Here is an 18,650-nt window from a genome sequence, read left to right on the forward strand (position 1 = left end):
AATGTTTCCCCCAAAAACGTTCAAGAATTCACACATATACGGAAAACTCGGCGTATATATCTTATTCGTGGCAAAAAAAGTGAGATTTTCCACTTGAGGGGTGGGTTAAGAAGACTGTCTGCTTCTTTTTCTTCTTCTTCGTCTCTTTATTCATCTTCGTGCGCATGGTGGATAGAGTGGAATAATTGAGAAGGAACGCGCCAGCCTCGTAAACGAGAGATATTTACCCATAATATGTGATATCTGTTTTCACGTGGGCGTCAAACACCCACCCACTACCGTTATAGAAAGACGGGCAACGATGGGAAGAAGAGTCGGACGAGTCGCTCACCGCGAACGCTTTTCAAAAAGAAAACGTGAACGGACCACATATATATATGCACTTCGGCTGCACGGCTCCGTGCATACGTCGACGTTTTAAAATTGACATATCGTCGTCGTCCGTCGACGACAAAGAGACTTTTCAAACTTCCACGCAGGCAAAAGTTCTGCAGCCAAAGTGTTCCGCATCAACCTGCCGAAATATTGTTTGTACTGTTATATATGTATAAACAACTCTAGCCATGGATCGAATCGGCAACGCGTTTAGTTTTTCACTCGTATTGCGAGGTATTGTCGAAAATGTTTATCATGATTTAATCCGGCTATATTCGTTACGTAACAACCAACGAGGTTCAAGTTAGTAACGTTACTGCAACGATGCATGTTGAGGAGAAAATCGTTACTTCGAACCTTTCGGAATGTGTGAAATTGAGTGCGCCGTGATAAGCAAAACGTGCTTTTATTTTGTAAAACCGACTTCTTGAAAAAATCATTCTAAAATTGTGCGATAATGATTTTATCCTTCAAGTTTCGTTGCGTTAACGTTAACAACATAAGCCTCTCGCGTCTTCCGGACAACGAGGAACAAAAAACAGAAAAACACTATTATCCCCGACGATTACCACAGATTTTCGTGATAAATTGGTAAAGAAGCGACGTTGGCCTTCCGATTACACGCGAATCACCAACTAGGTTGCAGTACACGTGCAATAGTTCGCAATGTAGTGCCACCGTGAATGGTCACGTTTCATGACGCGTACCGTTTCCGTATTGTAAACCTACCTACCAACCTACCTTCGAGTTCCTGTCCAATCCACGTAGATGCGACAGAAGATTACCTCGGCTATAGGCTAACGCGTTAGCCATCATCGCGGCGTTCCGCTGATTGCACATCAAAAGCGTTGCACCGTCCAGCTAGATCTTATGCACCGTGCACCGAACCCCAGTCGTTGCCTCGACAGACCGAGTGCCGGGTATAACTTAATTAACCGGAGTGAATTTGATCAATTATCAACAATTGAATATGCACATATAGTATAAAGGCATGCGTAAATGCATGAACATGCCGCTCGTGTCTCTTTTCGACGCAGAATTTATCGCTACCGATTAATAAAAATAATAATGCAACTTGCACGAGTCTTTAAATTGCACTCTAGCGGGTCGATTGTTTTTCTTTTTTTACTATTTAGGTGGTTGCTTAAAGTTTCGGTAGATCAAACTCAGTTGAAAAGTCTTCCTGAATAGCGAATATCGTCATTGCGAATCGGTGCAATATTTAGCTATAATCTTGCCATGTTGTACTCGCAAATGGATAATTAAGAAATTTCACTCCCTTGCCGAAATTGGAAGAAATTTATCATCAAAATTCAGAAATGAAATTATTAATTACCGATCGTGCTTGATGGATCGGAACTTTAGGTACATGCGCACAAAATTCGAGTATCAGCGACGAATTTGATGGTTTTACAAATGATCGTATATGCAATTTTTTTTGCTAAATATCAAACGAATTTTATCACAGATTGCCGAGTTTCTTTTATATTTTTCCAATTTCCTGCGACTATTACTGCATATTGGATGAGCGTGCAAATTTTCGAGCTCAGAACCGATCTATATAAATATATTCATAATTAAATTATTATATAGGTAAAATTTCGAAGAATTTTTATACAAAATTGAAAAAAAGAGTTACTTCACGCTTTCAATCCGAAATTATTTTATGACAAAACTGTGCGTACGTTCTGCTGCTGTATAAACTTTCAGCAGCAGAACCATTTGTATATATAGTTATGAAGTAAACATCGGATGTCGGGGACGAGCGAAAATGTTATTATTGCTGTGTAACTTATAGGACCGGATGTCACTGATAGTTTCTAGCAAAGAAATCAACAGACTTAAACCCCTGTGGGCAATTACAATTACACATAATACCTGTGCCTACATAGAAAATAAAATAACACTTCGCGGTTCTGAGGCGAATTACACCGAGAAATAGCGGGGCTACCATGTAATTATCACCTTTGTCAGAGATCGTCACGCGTGTGGTAAAAACCGCTGGTGCTTTTTTTTTATTTTCAGCTACAGTGGGGTATAATAACCGAGCATGGATGGAAAGTAATTTACTGTGAACACTTAAACAGCTACTTACGAGGCTGATTTATAACACTTACTTCTCAACGCACTTAGGATGAATAAAACGATTCGACGTGTGAATATTGTATTACTTCCGCCAATGGCCGCTAATCCTCGGAAGGATTTATACTTGCATGTGATATATAATATACTTCAGAAATTGGATCAAGCAAAGTTCTGCACTTGATGCAGTATTATATACATACCGCATGCACGTAGTGCAGTACAACTTGTACCGCACCGACGGATTATCGGTTCAGGTGAATTTACTCAAATGAACCGATTACAGAACAAGAATTTGCCATACCTTCCGCTCATCTTCGGTTTGCACAAGGTGACTAAAACATTTTAACACGGGGAGTGATTTTAAATATCGTTTTAATAATCGTAAGTGATATTTCCATCATCGCGATTATTAATCCACGTCAGCTCAGGAATCGCATTTTCCATAAAAATTAACGATATTTGTTTAACGTATCGAGAAAAATTTCTCGACTCCAGAGGAAGTTCAAATAGGAAATTTTATCTGAAAATTTTCTTTTATCGCCACATGTATCCTCAGTATTAATTTCATTTTTTGTTCATAGCATTAATCATTGCGATATTAGGAACAAAGATAAGTACCTATTTGCTTTCGCAGCTTACGGAATAACGATGAATCTAGACAGTAAAATATTTTTGGATAGTGCGATAAATAATCGGTATTAGGAAGAAAACAACGAACAGTGAAATACGTATGATTGAAAATCAGTGATACAGTGGCTTGATCAGAGCTGGTATTAACATTAGTCGTAAATTAATCGATACGAGTACGGAAGCCTACATCAGACGAAGGGGCGAGGTTGAAGTTCCGAATTTGAAAAGTTCCAAACCAGTTCCGAAGAAAAGAAATCAAACTTTTACGAAACAACAAAGTTTCGAATGATCGGAAACCCGACGGCTCAAAGTTCCGAAATCCCGGATTCTAAAAATTCACGTTACGATAGAGCAAAGTTCCAAAAAGTAAATTATACTCACAGTTTACTCAACGAGCGTATATGAAAAATCAGAAGAATCAAAAATCGGAATGACCAGGAACGTAAAAATATATCGAAAATCCAAAGCAAAGAACGATCAAAGTGGTGAAATTTCACCAAGTCAGAAATTCACAGAACTGAAAATCTACGATCGTTCGGAATTTCGATGTTTCAGATTTTTAAATTTTCTCATTTTCGCACTTTCGAAAATTTGACTTGTCGGAGTTGCGTCGTTTCAGTATTTGGTCCTTTCGGCATTTTGCGCTTTCGCAACTAATTTAAGCGTCGGGTTTCGGACCATTCGAAACTTTCATGTTTCGATCAGCTTGATTTCTTTACTTCAAGTTTCGCCATCAAAAAAAGAAAATCCGAATGTGGCGCTCTCGAAATTTTTCAAATTCGGAGTTTCAACCTCGCCCCCAAACGGAAAGAATCTCGCGGCGTCTAGACCATTGTATAAAAATCAGCATATTACGAGGGTTATCATATATCTATACCGTACACCTTGAGTAGATGTACATATAGGTATAGTATAACGTACCCGCGGTCTGTCACGAGCGAGCAGTAATCAAACCACTTCAGCAGGAAGGGGATCAATGTCAGGGTGCGCTGCACAGATCAATAAGTCTCAATTGACGTGCACTTGTCGTCCTCGTTAATGTAAAATGAGGAGTTTCACGCCCGGTATTGTTAGCTGAAAAATATACCAAATAAGGCGTCTGCGAGTCCGCAAAAAATAAATAAAATATATATATATATATAAATATATTATACGCAATTCATCGCCCGCAGTCAATCTTCCATAAAATTCAATTCCAAGTTGCTCATTTTTCGTCTCAACTATTCTTAGGTAACATAGAAAGGTCGCTAAAATTATCTCGCTTGCGGATCAGGCATTCGCAATATTAATCATAATTAGAAGGCGACTCGGTTTTTCCTTTCTGCGCGTCGGAATGTTTATTTTTGCAACGGAAACTGATTTCACGATTGATTTCAACGTAGGAAAAAATATTGTTTGCAATAATTGCGTTGTGTAACGTCACTTCAGTTTATGCGTAATTCCAAGGTTAGATTATTAGTTAACAATTCTACTTCCTACCATTTTTTCCGGTTTCCATGCAAGCTGATTTCTGAATACTACTTTATACGACAAGTACAGCTTTCCGGAAGCATTAGTCATGTCGCAATAAGGTTACTTTCTTTGTCGCGTCCAATACAGTAATATACAATATAATAAATGTTGAAGAATTAATAAATTCAATATGATTTCCAATTTTTATTTCAAGCTTGTCCATAAATTTATTGACTACACTGTAAAACCATCAAATTAAAAGAAAACAAGAAAAAATGTTCGGAAAAAAATTACATCATTTTTGATTCGAGAAAATTTAGACAAATTTTAAGATTTACTGAAAATTACGCGTATATTGAAAGATGAACTATGACAACGTCTTTTAAGTAAAACTGCAGGAGTGACAACAAAATCGATCTCGGTTTGTTCAACTATCGGGAAATTTGTGAGCGCGTCCGAATTTCCCTCATTAATATAAATAAACGTTGCAAAATAATTATGTACCTATACTTGTACTCGTGAATTATCATTATTATAACTCCTCCAGGTTATCATTGTTATTCTTCGATTATCTAAGCCTCAAATTATAATGTTGAACGAGGAAGTGAACGAGGTGTATTTTTTATTTTTGCAATAATATGACTCATCATTCTCCGCAAACCGAGATGCGATTGACTGAACAAACATACAAGGTCTTTCGACTCGGCATCGGCAACACGAGGTGGCGGCATTTCACATTTCTATTCTTCGAATATTGCCTGCATCGAATTCTTTTCACCTGACACGTCTTATGAGATAGGTTAAAAGCTTACCAATACGCTTGGAAACAAATCCTACGAACATTACTTATACTTATATAGTTAGTGTGTCATGTACGTATAATGTAATTAACGGGCGGATCGTTGAAATTACCACCATCGTCTGTAGGGGACGAAGCGTGCGATTCGTCATTTTTCTATTCTGCGAAAAACTGGCTCACGCAATAAGCATGATATGTTTTCGCATCCAGTTGTAACGGGCGAATTGCTATTCCACGGGGGAAATCCGAATAACCGACATTCCGAACTCCATGCCGCTGTTCTGCAACCCACTCGCGAGATATTATCTATCGGATAAAAAGTAGTTAACTTATATTTACTGTACGCGTTGAAATAGATGATTCACGCGACTTGAATGGAGCGTTGTGCAAGTCAAGTGGTATAATCTTTTTCAAAGGAAGACTTTATAGGTGATTGCAATTTATTTGCAATGTGCAGGTGTGCGCTCTTCTTCTATTTTTAAATAATATGATTTCCATTAACCTTGATTCAATTTTTCAAAATCACAGTCTGAACACGATATAATATCTCGATTCGAGAGGAGATTGATGAGTCAAGAATAGACACTTTCTCGTTTACATCATTCACACGTTCGCAAGCTGAATGAATATTATTCCGAAAATGCGAGAAAAAAAATTAATGTTTTAAACTGGAGTACAGATATAACGTCGATATTTTTTACTTAAAATAAAATCCCTTCAAAATAGTTAAAAATCTAGCACAGATTCGATTCGATTTAACTCCACGGTGGTCTGTTTTCAAAAAAAAAAAGTATTCTCTACAACGCCACTGGGACACTTTGTTTTACACCTCGATATCGTTAAATACTCAATTTCGCAAGATTGGACTAATTAATATTGATTTCGATTAGAAAACAGCGGTATTAAATCGGTCAATTTTCGAACAATAGTTTTCTCAAATCCGAGCCCTTGTTTACAATATTAGTACTTGTGTTTCTCGTTTATTTTTTTAATTTCATTTCTCTTTATCTAAAAGAAAATCATCTCAACTTACGTTTATAACATAAATTTGGTACATTCTCAATGTTCGACTACGATAGGTGATAAATAAAAAAATAATAAAAATAAAGGGATTGAATTTCGACAGATCTGTGCGAACCTCTAATTTGAGTTCCACGAAGCTTAAATAATTGATATACGTAATATATAGTTGAATAATATAGCAACGTGATCGAATCCGCGTGTTCATAATTTGTAAAAAATTTAAGACGCACTGACTCTTCAAGATCGATTGTATATGTATATATATAATATATATGTATAAGTGAGTACGACGCCATCGACGCCTGCATATAGATATGCGCTGTATGCGTTCGTCACATGTGTAAGTAAGCTCGCGTGACACCGGAGGCACGTCTGTATTCATTTCCTGTATCCAGTAGACAATGTCCGGTTTATTCTTCGTAATCAGACTTCATTAAGTAATAGCTGCGAGGAGCGAGGCGGGTGAGAATTGCTCGGATCTCGATCCCGCGGCATTTGAGTGTCCTACGAATTAAGGTACGTATACGTAACCCGTAACCTACGGTGCTTGCGTTATACGGTTGATTAATTTCTCCGAAACGGTGCGCGAAGCCATTGTACGATAATTCGATCAACCAAGGGAAGGGTCAACGTTTCGGATACCGTTTCAATTCCTTCCGCTAAACGTTGCGGGGAAAGTTTATAACTCGTTAAAAAAAATTATGAAATTGTTACCACGCAATTTTAAATTCGTTAAAAGCTTAACTGTAAATCACAATACTAATAAATTCGGTAGCGAAATTATGACGATAAGATGAATTTTAAGTTCCTTTCGTTTTGCATTACAATAATTGTAATAACGATGTTATATCTCGTGACGTGTGCGGTTATTTTTTCTTTCTTTCTTTCTTTTTCATTGTTTTTTATACCTGCGCGAAAGTACAACAGCTATCATACGACTTGCGTGATAATTGCTTATTTTCGTGATGATACAAGATCCCCGAGTGACCTTAAATTAGAGGAACGAATGAACGAATGAATGGCTGTAAAATACACGTGCGCATATATTATACCGAATCCCTGAGAGCTAGCTAACTAGCTGCATGCGAACCTCGGTATAATACATAAAGAGAGATTGTGTATTATAATTAAATAACATCCGCAGAAAATTTCATATTATCGTCATACACGCTGCCACGACACTTTCGCTGCATGCATGACTATGTGTACGTACACACACGTGTATCTATATATGTACGCACAGAGACACACGCGTGTGTAAAACGCGATAAGACAAGACTCGGTTTAATCGAAAGGATGTTTTCACTTTTGTCATCGAATCTTGATCTACGTCGGTGATTGGCCACCGCTATATCAGCAGACTTGTTCAGGGCACAATGCCCTCGCTGCATTCGTTAATCAAGAGGCGCATGCATGTCTCGCTGCGGCGGCCAAACCTTGCACAATATTTACGAACCGGTATTTTCAATGCATTCACAATTCAACTCATTGAAGCAAGAAGGAAGAGACGAGAAAGGTTTGCTCGTTCGACTCGCGACAAAATGTATCGTGGATCGCGATTATTCTTAACACGCGGACTTCGTCCGCATAAGTTGATATCTTTTTTTATTTAATAACTTTTGTAACTCGTCGGATGATTGTTACAAAGTAGAGGTGGGACTATTTTTCATCAAAGGTATTATGATAATGGATATTTATACGACTTGAATAAAAATGATGTAGGAAAATTATTGCTGTTTACGAATAACTCTTTCGAACTGTTCTTCATTTCGAAGTATACACCGTGATATTAATTCGACGAAATGGAAGGAGGTTTTTTCCTTGACGATAACAAAGGCCTCTTAACTCAACTAAATGAAATTGAAATCTGAGGTATGATTAACTTGAAACGTTAAACGATAACCGAATTGTTATTATATATTTCTGTAGCGGAAGGGAATTAAAAAATACATAAATGTATTACCGTTTACGTATAATATATTATTGCCCAAGTTTTTACATCGGTCACTCGTTCGAAATAGTCATCTCACTTACATACGTTTATCTAGAAATTTTTTGATCGTCCTCTCGTTCTGAATAAAACGTACGATACAAATTATATATCTTTTCATTCTCATCAAGACTTAATTATAATACGGCAAAGATAATTCAAGCGGAGATAAGAAATGCGGTAATTCCAAAGATCGGTACGAATATACCTTCTCCTCCTCCATACTTCTCGGTAAAGCATTGAAATAAATAACGACAGCAACGATAAACTCTCTATGATATAAAAAAATTGACCGGCTCGAATTAGCCTCCGGGGAATCGGGAATTTAGTTCCGTCCACACACTGGAACCAGCCAACCACTTAGTCTTTATTCGCAATTTCGAGGTACCTATGATTAGTATGATTTCATTTTTTCACCGTCGCTCTGTTCACAGAGGATTCTCTTTCTTCCGAGGAATAACAATTAGTCATAATTCGCCCAAATATTCGATCCCGCTGATCTCTTACCGTGAAACATAATGTGTGTAATTGCGACACGAAGGGTACGAAGCGAAACGCCGACAAAGTGAGGAGTAACGTCAGCGAAAAACACGCACGCCGATTCGTTACCTTTTTTTTTTTTTTTTACTTTAATTCTATCCCCTAACTCGGATTACATTTGTTTCAAGGTTGATTTCTAATCCGTGTAATGTTTACGAAAAGTATGAGATTTCATTTTATTTCTCTGTACTCACGCGAAGTTAACGAAAAATAATGGAAAAAAACGAAAACGGGATTCGACGACTGATGTAGACGTAGTATTAATGCTTCGAGAAATTCGCCTGACACTGCGTCCGTAAATTAAAAAACGTGCGAATAGGCGTGTGTGTTAAATACGGTTATACCCTTTACACGAACACGTTCACACGGATGTGAGTAATACGTCAAGCCAAGAGTATATCCGGATGAAACGTGGCGTTGATTCAAGAGCATACGTTATGCACGTACTTTGTATAAGAATTAATGACAAGGGGTACAAAAAAAAAAAAGAAAAAAGTATTCAGTTGATAAAATAGAAATGAAAAAGTTTAAATTGAAACGGGGCAACCAGTTGCGTGTCCTCTAAACTGGGGTAAATCATACAGAAATGGTACCATGAAAGTAAAAGTAAAGTTTGTGATCGAACGAATATTGAGAAATTAATAAACTGCTGTTTATCTCTTTCCCCGATTCGATTGCAGACTTCTTCTTCAGCGAAAATAGTGACAAAATCATGAATTTCTAATGCCCTAATAAAAACTGGAATGTGCGGTGGAATTTAATGCCTTGAAAAGTAGTTGAAGGTTGATCGAGATCTCGTCTGATATCAGATGAAACAGCCGGAGTTTGTATAATGGAATGCAGTTACGTCGTTGAAACGCTCTAGATTTTGGCTCGATCCTGTGCTTCTTTTTATCCGTTAAAGATTCGAGGCGTGCCTGGTTGAAAGTAAGGCGTACGTATTCCGCGGTTTAAAAAAATTTTTTTTTCATCCGTTTTCTTCCGAGTACGTAATATTTATTAAGTATACGAATTGTGAGAAACGGAGATAAGAATATTATAGACTTATAAATGTGGAGTGTGTTTACACGTGGCAAATGAATGTAACGTTTACGTTGCGACGTGCAGACGGGCATAAATAAAAACAAGATACGCAAGTGTATAATAATGCAAAGATCCGGACCGACGATCGGGTACAGAAAACCGTCTCTTCGTTTCTGGATTTATCGTACCTAATACACAATTTGATATGGACCCGGAAGTTTCGAGCACGGATTTTAATTTGTAAACGTAAACAACTAATAAATAACTCGAGAGAGAGACACGCAACGAGTCTATTGGAATTGCGGATTTCACCACTTTTCACGGGGGCTATTTATACACCGCACGACAAAAATGAATGAAAATTAGTCCCCGCTGTCAAGCAAACCTGACGGAACTCGCGGACGTGCGGAAGAGGTGTTGAAATGTTTACATTCGGTACTCGGGGTGTTATTTATACACGTTGAATAGCAGTTTGAAAATACGTGTGGAAGCGGGGAAGGGGCGAGAAGTCTCATAGCTCTCAATGAAATATCGCTCGGCGATGGATTCTCGTTCCACAAATAACAATTCGCATTTCACTTACTTGTTCCTGCTCGACGGTCAACGCGGCCGCCATGTTGGCTTGACACTGAACACAGAACACAACCACAAACGGCGACTGGCTCCAACTGCAGACCGAACGCCACACTAGCATTGAGATATTTATGTCTACAACACGCGCCGCACTGAATAATGAAGAAAACGTAGATGCATGACTCGCAGCGTAAATCTTCGTTGTATCGAAAGTTCGGCAGACTCTCGCTAAGCGCTATTGGCGCTACATTTTGACTAAGATAATGCCTCACGGCACCGCAGATTTCAAACTTTATTAGCGACGATTCATTTTGCATGAAGATGAGGTTGAGCCAGCCGAGAGATGTTGACGTGAATTTCCAATGTGTGGTGTTATTTCGAAGCGATCATTATCCGTATCTTCCGGTGCAGCAGATCAGTACGCGATCTCTAGTACCGACACAACTGACTGACAAACCGACAATAGAGATCAGAGCTATGAAGGCACGGATGCGTAATGTCAGTTAGTTGGTGCAGGAACGATTCGAGGTGCGTTAGTCTCTGGAACGCATGTCTTAAGGTTTCGGATATCAGCTGGGATTGTGTTGATGTGTCAAAATCAAAAATTAGGGTTCGGTATTTAAAATTTAAAATGCCAGTTGTTAATCTTTTAGAGCTGGATATAAAAAAAGTTTTCGAGGGTCATACGATTAAAGAAGTCGAACAGATACAGAAAAAAATTCAAAATGAAAGCGAACGAAAGAAAGTCGAGCTTCGTACGCTTGTTGGGTGAGATTTTTTAGGTTAAGAAGCGTAGTGTCAATTTGTAATCGTAGTAGTTTTAAGCTGATTTTTGTATATAAATATGCAAATAAAATTTTACCGATTTTCCCCACGAATAAAAAATACCATCAGCTTATTCCTGACAGTTTGTTTTTCTTTTTAATATTCTTATTTTAATGAGTTAACGATTCATTATGACAAGAATGATTCGTCCTGCCAGTGAATATTTAGGTAATAGACTTATCCATTTTCCAAAACAAATTGAGAACAAAATACCAGTATTATTTTGACAGAGAACGATATCGAGATTTGATAGAAGCTGCGGATACGATAGCAGAGATGAAGCAGACTTCCGAGTGCGTTATAGCAAGGATCTGCAACATGGAGGAGACTTGTCATAAGTTGCAACAGAAATACCTCATCGGGTTTAAAATGGATCCACCGGAACAGATGTTGGAAAGGTAACAATAGCGTAAAATCATTGTTGGATACTTAGGTTGACACCAATACCCGAATTGTTGTACCCTCATTATAAATCAAATGCCAAATACATTTGTGAGTTAATAAACGTTTGTAGCAATAAGTCAAACGAAGCTTACGACTCGATAGTAATGCAAATCAAAATTCTGATGGACATACCGGAGCAAATATGGTCGGCGGTAGATACGGAGAATTTTCTACTGGCCACGCAACTGTTTCTGTTCGCTCAGCACATCAATTACAGTCTAAGGATTGAAGTTGGCAATTCGGACCTGGCTACCAAGTATCCGATAATTCTCAAACAGTGGGGCGTCATAAGTCACTTTAGAAATGTAATTTTAACTGGGTGTAATAAAGTTCTGCAGTCGCTTGAACTCCCAGTTGAGGTACGCGACAATTTGATATATTATTATTACGTATAAAGTAAATTCGAGTATGAAGAATAAAAATATATGGATCTTATCTGTCGATTTACAGTCAGCAGCCAATTGTTTAGCTTCACTGGTTCTTTTGGATGGCATGGCATCTACAGAGTTGTTGAAGAAATTGATTACTCTTCGAAGCCAAGCCGTCGAGGCCGTAATAAAAGACGAGAGCCATCTTAGCGTGAGGAATCGAATTAGCTTGAGCGTTAAGATGCTGACACACGTGATCGATCTGCTTTATTCCTGTTTTGTGGGTAAGAAAAATTACCTGATTGTGGAATTGACGTATTTTTCGTCATTCTTCAAGTTCGGTAACATCAGTTGTTGTATCTTTCTAAGAATGTCTACGTACTATATAAAAAAACCATTTTTTTTTTGTCATGTTTCCTCTGAAACCTCATTCCCACAATCTCTACCCATACTATTCATTCATAAATATTCATGCTGAGGAATCACGATTTCTCCGAATCTTGACCATGTGATTTCAGAGACGAACGGCAAGGAACAGGGCCTTGTGTTGCAATGTGTAGAGGAAGTAGCTGGTTCAAACGCGCCAACAACTTTGTCCCTGCTAAAGGTAGACAGGGATTTGACAGATAAATTCTTGTCACCATTCGCAAAGAGCCACAAACCGTCAACTCGGGGCGAAATTGAACCAATTCCGGAAGCGGAGTTAAAAAATAATTTGACAAACTGGCTCAGCTGGGTGGAGGGTTTTGTAAAACGTGAGGTCTCAAAACTGCTTGATCTAGTGACGTCGGTCAAAGGGATACACAATATCAGAGAAGAGGTTCTCGCCCTGGAAGTTCCTGGGAATTGGGAAATCATGTGCAAGAAATTATCTTTGGAAAAGACGGTAAATTTCTGGGGGGATTACTTTCAGCTGTTGCTGACCGAGCGTGTAAAGGGAATCGTGAGCATCAAGTGGGACGAAACTCTGTTCAATTTGAAGACCGACCTCTTCGACACCCTGAACAAGGTGGCCCACGATAAATGCGAGTATCCCGAGCACGATCTGAGGTGGTACATTTGGAAAGATTCCCCATCAGACATACCGCAAAAATTGAACAGGAACGGGGCCGACAACGAGCGGCTTTTGCTGATGAAGACGCGGGGCTTTTCTCCGAATTTGGCTAAACTTTGCGAGAGTTTTGACAGAAATTTGTTCAACCTGCTGCAAGATCTTCACCTTTATCTTTACCAAAGTCAAAAGTCGACAACGACGACGACCGATCTCCTGGCTGTTAAAATCTCGAGCACTCTGAATAAGTTCGTAGACCGCGAAATCGTGCAGGAACAACTCCAAGTAATAAGCACGCAGAAGGTAAACGAATTGTCACAGTTTATCAGGGATGAATGCCTCGTCGAAGATGCGAAGGTGGGAAAGCGGGAGGTGAACGCGATTCTGACTGCGAGGTTTTTCCAAGCACTGACTATACTCTGCCCGAGTTTGAACAAGTGTTTCACTCTTTCGAAAGTCTCGGGTATCGTTATACCGAACACGAAGTGGCAGTCGATTTGCGATACTTTGAGGGACGACAGCCTCGCCGCTTGGACAGTTTGGGCCAAGATTTTCAAACGGAAAATTCACGATCATAAGGAAGGAATTATGCCAAGGTCTCTCAACGTTTTGAAAATGCAAACAATGATTTGCGACTGGGAGAAAGTCACGATCGAGGAGGAGGCCGAGGAAGGGAAAAGAATGAAGTCTGAAATTTTGGTACCCTACCAACCTTCCATATCCGTGCAGAAGTTCCTGGCCGCTGTTAGCAAAGACTTGAATTCGATAATTCCTCACACGTTGCCAAAGTGAGTACTTTTGCACGCTTGCAAGCTATGTCTTATCTCTATTAATTTTGGTTGCATTGTGATTGAAAATTTTTTAACTTCGTATGAAATATCGGTTCAATTTTTAATAAGAGCTTGACTATTTCGATCAACTGACTTTCTAATAATTAACGTATAATAAGGATATTAGGTATTGAATTTTATCAGCGTAATACGATCTGCGGATAATCTCAGATTTTGATGAAATTTGAAATGAGCTGATTTTATACCGCAGAGGTATTTAATAACGTAAAGATTGTACGAAAAACCACAGTATAATATCGAAGAATATTTACGTAAGCGTAATTCGTACTCCATCAACTTTCATATTGAAAATTCAACTTTTTGAACGGAAAATTTTGTGAATACGTTGATAAAAATTGGTTCACCGGATGAATAGTAGAATTGGATTATACGAAGGGTAAGATTCAGTTCGGGCTATGCTGAAGAGATTTTTGATCGTTAGATATTTCGTCCCAATGTCAGCTTCCGATTTTTTTCGGACCCGCGTTACTGTAGACGACGGGTGGTAAATGTATCTGTCCGAAACAGACTTGCGGGATCAAATGAATATAGCGTAAACATTTTGAAAAGAGTCGACAAGACTTGTGGATGAATTTAGAAAGAAAAATATGGGTTCATTACACTCGCCTAATTCCAGGAAAATACTACACGAAATAGTGGACACGGTAGTGACGGAATTGTTTGAATATTACGCGGAGTTATCGAAGAATGACGACTTGAAGCAGAAACAAGCCCTGCAAACGTTGCTGGACACGAAATACGTCACACTGTTAATGATTCCTCGAGAGAATAAAAAATTTGTAGACAAGTCGTCTCAAATATGCGACGACATTCAGTCGAAGATCGATCCCTTCGATTTGGACGTATTTTATCCGTTCATACACGCGAACGTAAAGAAGAGCGCTCAGAGGACGCAGGTAATTTATTGCGGTAAAATTTTTCCATGCAATTCATCGAAAATTACGTTACTCGCCTTTTGGACTTTTGTTTACTTTAAAAATTAAAAATGCCAAGATTTTTTTTGCATCATTTACGCCGTGTCAGACGCATTCAAAGCTCATAATTAATTAATCAACCATCTCGGATGGATAAGTTTGAAAGGGAAACCGGCACTCCTATCTGGATCCCAAGGCATGAACCTGAATTATATATCTCCATTGCCCCGTGAACCGGGTACATAGACACAATGGAAAATTTGCAAAGCTTTTACACGCGCGATGAATAGATTCGGTACAAACGCAATTAGCGTTGAGTTAAAAATCTGGTACGAAATCACCATTGAGCATCTTGTGCTTCCAGTTGATATTCGGAAACCTGGTGCCTCACTCGGAGCAGCTGCTCTCCGTTCTCGGAGCCCGGATGAACCCTGTAGCTGGTGACGGCGCAAAAGGTGCAACAGAAGCTCCAGGAGTCCTGGCCGTTTGTTCCGGAGCTCCGTGGTTTCCTCCTCTGACGGTGACAGCGCCGGCGAGAACGGTGCCAATAGTCTCGATAACCTCGCTGCAGGACAAGTCGATGGTAGGCATGAAAAAACGTGACGAAACAAGTCCACTCTTTCCGGACGTAGTTTGCCTGAAATGGAAAATTAGGAGAACGGAGTGAATTTTAGTCGGTCAAATTACGACGCTAGTTTATGCGTGAGGCCAAGTACACCGAACCCGAACTCGAGCTAAACAGATAATTTCGCGTTTATAGAGTACCGCATTACGAGTCCCGTTGCCTTCGTAAATTTGGCTTAACAGCGGCGTTTATAGGGTGATGAACAGAGGGAAGGGCGCTGCATGGACAAGGTAGACCAGCTCGTGAAACTGGGAATTTAATGCTCGCCCACGGTTGTCTGGTGTTAGTTAACCAATTACAACGGGAGTCGGTGCCTCCTCTACAGTTTGTTTGGCCCTGACTAACGGAAGACAGAAACGTTTCCCTGCAAACGTAACAATAACAATAACGCCAACGACAACAATAAAAGTAACAAGTCTTATTAGCAATCCGGTTAATTGTCCCAATCGATTACAGTGGATTAATTACAATTGTGGACAATGTGCTGTGTGTATGTACATACATACCTGTATGTACACGCCTTATTAACCGTCACCGCCGAGCGATAATAATCTCTCTGCGAGTACATAACACGACCGCACGCTTTTGCTATTTGAATTTTTAATTCCCAACGACTTTGAACCGTTTATTATAATCACTGTGTGTGCTTTGTATAATTAACGTTTGAAATCCCGACCATCTGCCGACTATCCAGGTCTGGTTCAAGTTCTCTGTGTACCTAATGTAAAAATTCATTATTTTAGCGGAAGAAAACGCCGACCAAGACTCATGCAAGGACCGATTCTGCCGGAGCCAGTATCAAGTCAGGCGCTGCCGCCTTCTTCGGAGCCATGGGTTCCGATTGGTTCGGTACCGGATAGAAAAATTCAATGCAAATATCGAGCTGTATTGTACAGTGGCTGGTCAGCTTGTGTTAATAAAATTTGTAAATATACGCATCATCCAGATATTGTCGAAAAAATAATCTCGAATAAATCTGTCTGGTTGTTGAATTTTATTCTCACATTTACTCGAAGCTTTCTTTCTATTTTTACCTTCCGCCAAATCCCTTTCCTCGTCTACCAGAAGTTAGATATTCGCCAGGTTATTAGATTGCGCGGTTCGAATAGAGCTCGCGTAATCTCAGGGATTAATTTTATAACGCGTATTACACACTACTCGGAATATCTGCTCAGCTGGATAAACTTGTGGTTGCGGATATAACTGGCATTCGAATTATTAGAACGCTTACCACGCGTTATACCTGTTGCCTTGGCAGCTGAGAGAAGCTTAGGCTTTAGCCAAAAACGCCGACCTCTAAATTCCAGGTATTGAGAATCCCCAAGCTGCATAGCAATGGCGAATGATTATTGATTCCTAGTAAACCTCTGAATCGATTTGTTGAATTTAACTGCAATAAATCGGTTTCCATATTGCGCGGGAAAACTTTATCCTCAATGAGTTCTCGTGACGAGTACTTAATTGTACCAGATTCACGAGAAGATCGATTACCGAACGAACAGACGTGATAGCGTGAGCCTGGTGAAATCTGCCTTGAACACATTTTTCAGAAATGATCTCCGGCTAATTTTATGTTGATTTCGGGACTCTTGTCGGGTAATAAATAACGAAAGCCGAGAATATTTATGGGTGATTATTCTTGGACAGGTGTTTCAAGAATACGACCACGCAGGCTAACCTTGGCCATTCACAGTATGAATGAGCATAAGTTCCTCGAATTATATCCTCAACTTGTGAAGAAACGCGTACCTACATATAATACGCAAGCGTCACCTTCGTCGAGCAAGAACTTTGAACCGGGTAATTAATTAACAACCCTGTCAGAATATCGCCATTGTTAAACCTTGTCAAAGCTTATAAATTTACGCCATTGGATTAGATCGGTACGCATTTATAGGTCAGTCTTCTTAAAACTGGCCCAACCATCTCCGGAAGCTTTTCAGTTTTGAAAATATTCGCGAAAGAAATGCAAAGGGAGAGAAGTAAACAAATTGAAAAAACCACGTGAAAGACACATCTGTAGGTCTTTATAGAACTAATTTACTGGAAACACAGTTTCGATGGTATGAATCTGAGCGTGTGAACTTATCTGATGTAATCTATTTATAATTCGGCTCATCAATTCAGCCATGTAATATAATCTGCAGTCCGCTGTGTATTCACCAGAGAGCTGGTTTGATGTATTCAAAGGATACAGAAATTATGATCCATTCAAACTTGTATCACTGCAAAGCATGGCGGAACGTAATTCGGTACTTAATGTCTATTTTTCGATGAACACACCGTTCCCGCAATCCACTGATCTCACAACTAGATTACCTGTCTGTCACGTGATTTCACCGTAAAACGGGAACGTCAAGCTAACGCCTTAAATAGAAAAAATATTGATGTTTCGTTGAGTTTTACTAAATCTAAGTTACGCTGGTTTTCAAAAAATCTCAAGAGTTTATACATTGCGTGTTATAAATTCGAGCGAATTACTAGAAAATACTTCGATTACTGCCTTACAATTAGTACAAGCATTCTGAGGTAAGTCTGCCTAAAGGCTGTAACTGCAGACACGATGTGTCTACTTCCTCATTTGACCGCGGGTCCCATATCAGAATCTGCATTATTCGAAATCTCTCACAACTCTGTTATCAGGTGGTAAAAAGTCACTGTCTATGCTACTAGGGCGGTATTCAGCACTGACAAATGCATTGTTAGATCAAATTTTCTTTCATACATATAACTGAAAATTTAGTCATCAATTTACTGGAATTATTTCGTAAGTTCTTTGTAAACATGTCGCGAATTATATCTGGTTAATCTGACCACTCGACTACAGTTAAAAGTACGATGAATTCACTTGCTTCAAGTACTACGTCCCTACAAAAACTCACTAGTAATCGATCAGCTTAGATAATCGTTTTGTGAATAACAGCGAATTGTGAGATAAAATAATTCGTCACGACATAGTAATTCATTACTATGCGCCATCTCCTGTAATTCAGAAATATGCAAGTACAGTGGTTTTCAGGAAAAAAAGAGAAAAAAAAACACTTCTAATCATCTTTCCTCTTTCGTTTGCTAATATCATTAT

General features: G+C 39.0%; 2 protein-coding genes across 4 annotated transcripts in view; one reads left to right on the forward strand and one right to left on the reverse strand.

Annotated features, from left to right (window-relative positions):
• LOC124307916 (tyrosine-protein phosphatase non-receptor type 9) overlaps nt 1–10,613 on the reverse strand; it is a 63,497-nt gene extending 52,884 nt beyond the window's left edge. Inside the window, exon 1 of the mRNA XM_046770099.1 lies at nt 10,501–10,613. Within this exon, the coding sequence (XP_046626055.1) occupies nt 10,501–10,611 (111 nt within the window). The 5' untranslated portion in view covers nt 10,612–10,613. The remainder of the gene's footprint in view (nt 1–10,500) is intronic.
• Nucleotides 10,614–10,835: 222 nt separating this feature from the next.
• LOC124307915 (conserved oligomeric Golgi complex subunit 1) lies at nt 10,836–16,560 on the forward strand. 3 transcript variants are annotated; one of them, XR_006908887.1, is made up of 9 exons: nt 10,836–11,258; nt 11,546–11,713; nt 11,830–12,118; nt 12,210–12,411; nt 12,646–13,966; nt 14,646–14,925; nt 15,308–15,526; nt 15,704–15,798; nt 16,312–16,560. XR_006908887.1 is itself a non-coding variant. In XM_046770097.1 (8 exons), exons 1-8 carry the CDS (start codon nt 10,987–10,989, stop codon nt 16,426–16,428), a joined length of 2,868 nt encoding a protein of 955 aa, XP_046626053.1. In that variant the 5' UTR covers nt 10,839–10,986; the 3' UTR covers nt 16,429–16,560. The 3 variants fall into 3 exon arrangements, 2 of the variants coding, with proteins under 2 accessions (XP_046626053.1, XP_046626054.1); XM_046770097.1 differs by lacking the exon at nt 15,704–15,798 and having other exon boundaries at nt 10,839–11,258; XM_046770098.1 differs by lacking the exon at nt 15,704–15,798 and having other exon boundaries at nt 10,840–11,258; nt 11,532–11,713.
• The last annotated feature ends 2,090 nt before the right edge of the window (nt 16,561–18,650 follow it).

Source organism: Neodiprion virginianus, chromosome 6, assembly GCF_021901495.1.
Source record: "Neodiprion virginianus isolate iyNeoVirg1 chromosome 6, iyNeoVirg1.1, whole genome shotgun sequence".
Lineage (NCBI taxonomy): Eukaryota > Metazoa > Arthropoda > Insecta > Hymenoptera > Diprionidae > Neodiprion > Neodiprion virginianus.

What these genes read in the sequence shown, in the direction of transcription:
- LOC124307915 (XM_046770097.1), top strand. Translation starts at nt 10,987, where the DNA reads ATGTCAGTTAGTTGGTGCAGGAACGATTCGAGGTGCGTTAGTCTCTGG. An exon ending in CCGGAACAGATGTTGGAAAG is followed by an intron (nt 11,714 to 11,829) that starts GTAACAATAGCG and finishes AAACGTTTGTAG; the next exon opens with CAATAAGTCAAACGAAGCTT. An exon ending in AGAGCGCTCAGAGGACGCAG is followed by an intron (nt 14,926 to 15,307) that starts GTAATTTATTGC and finishes TTGTGCTTCCAG; the next exon opens with TTGATATTCGGAAACCTGGT.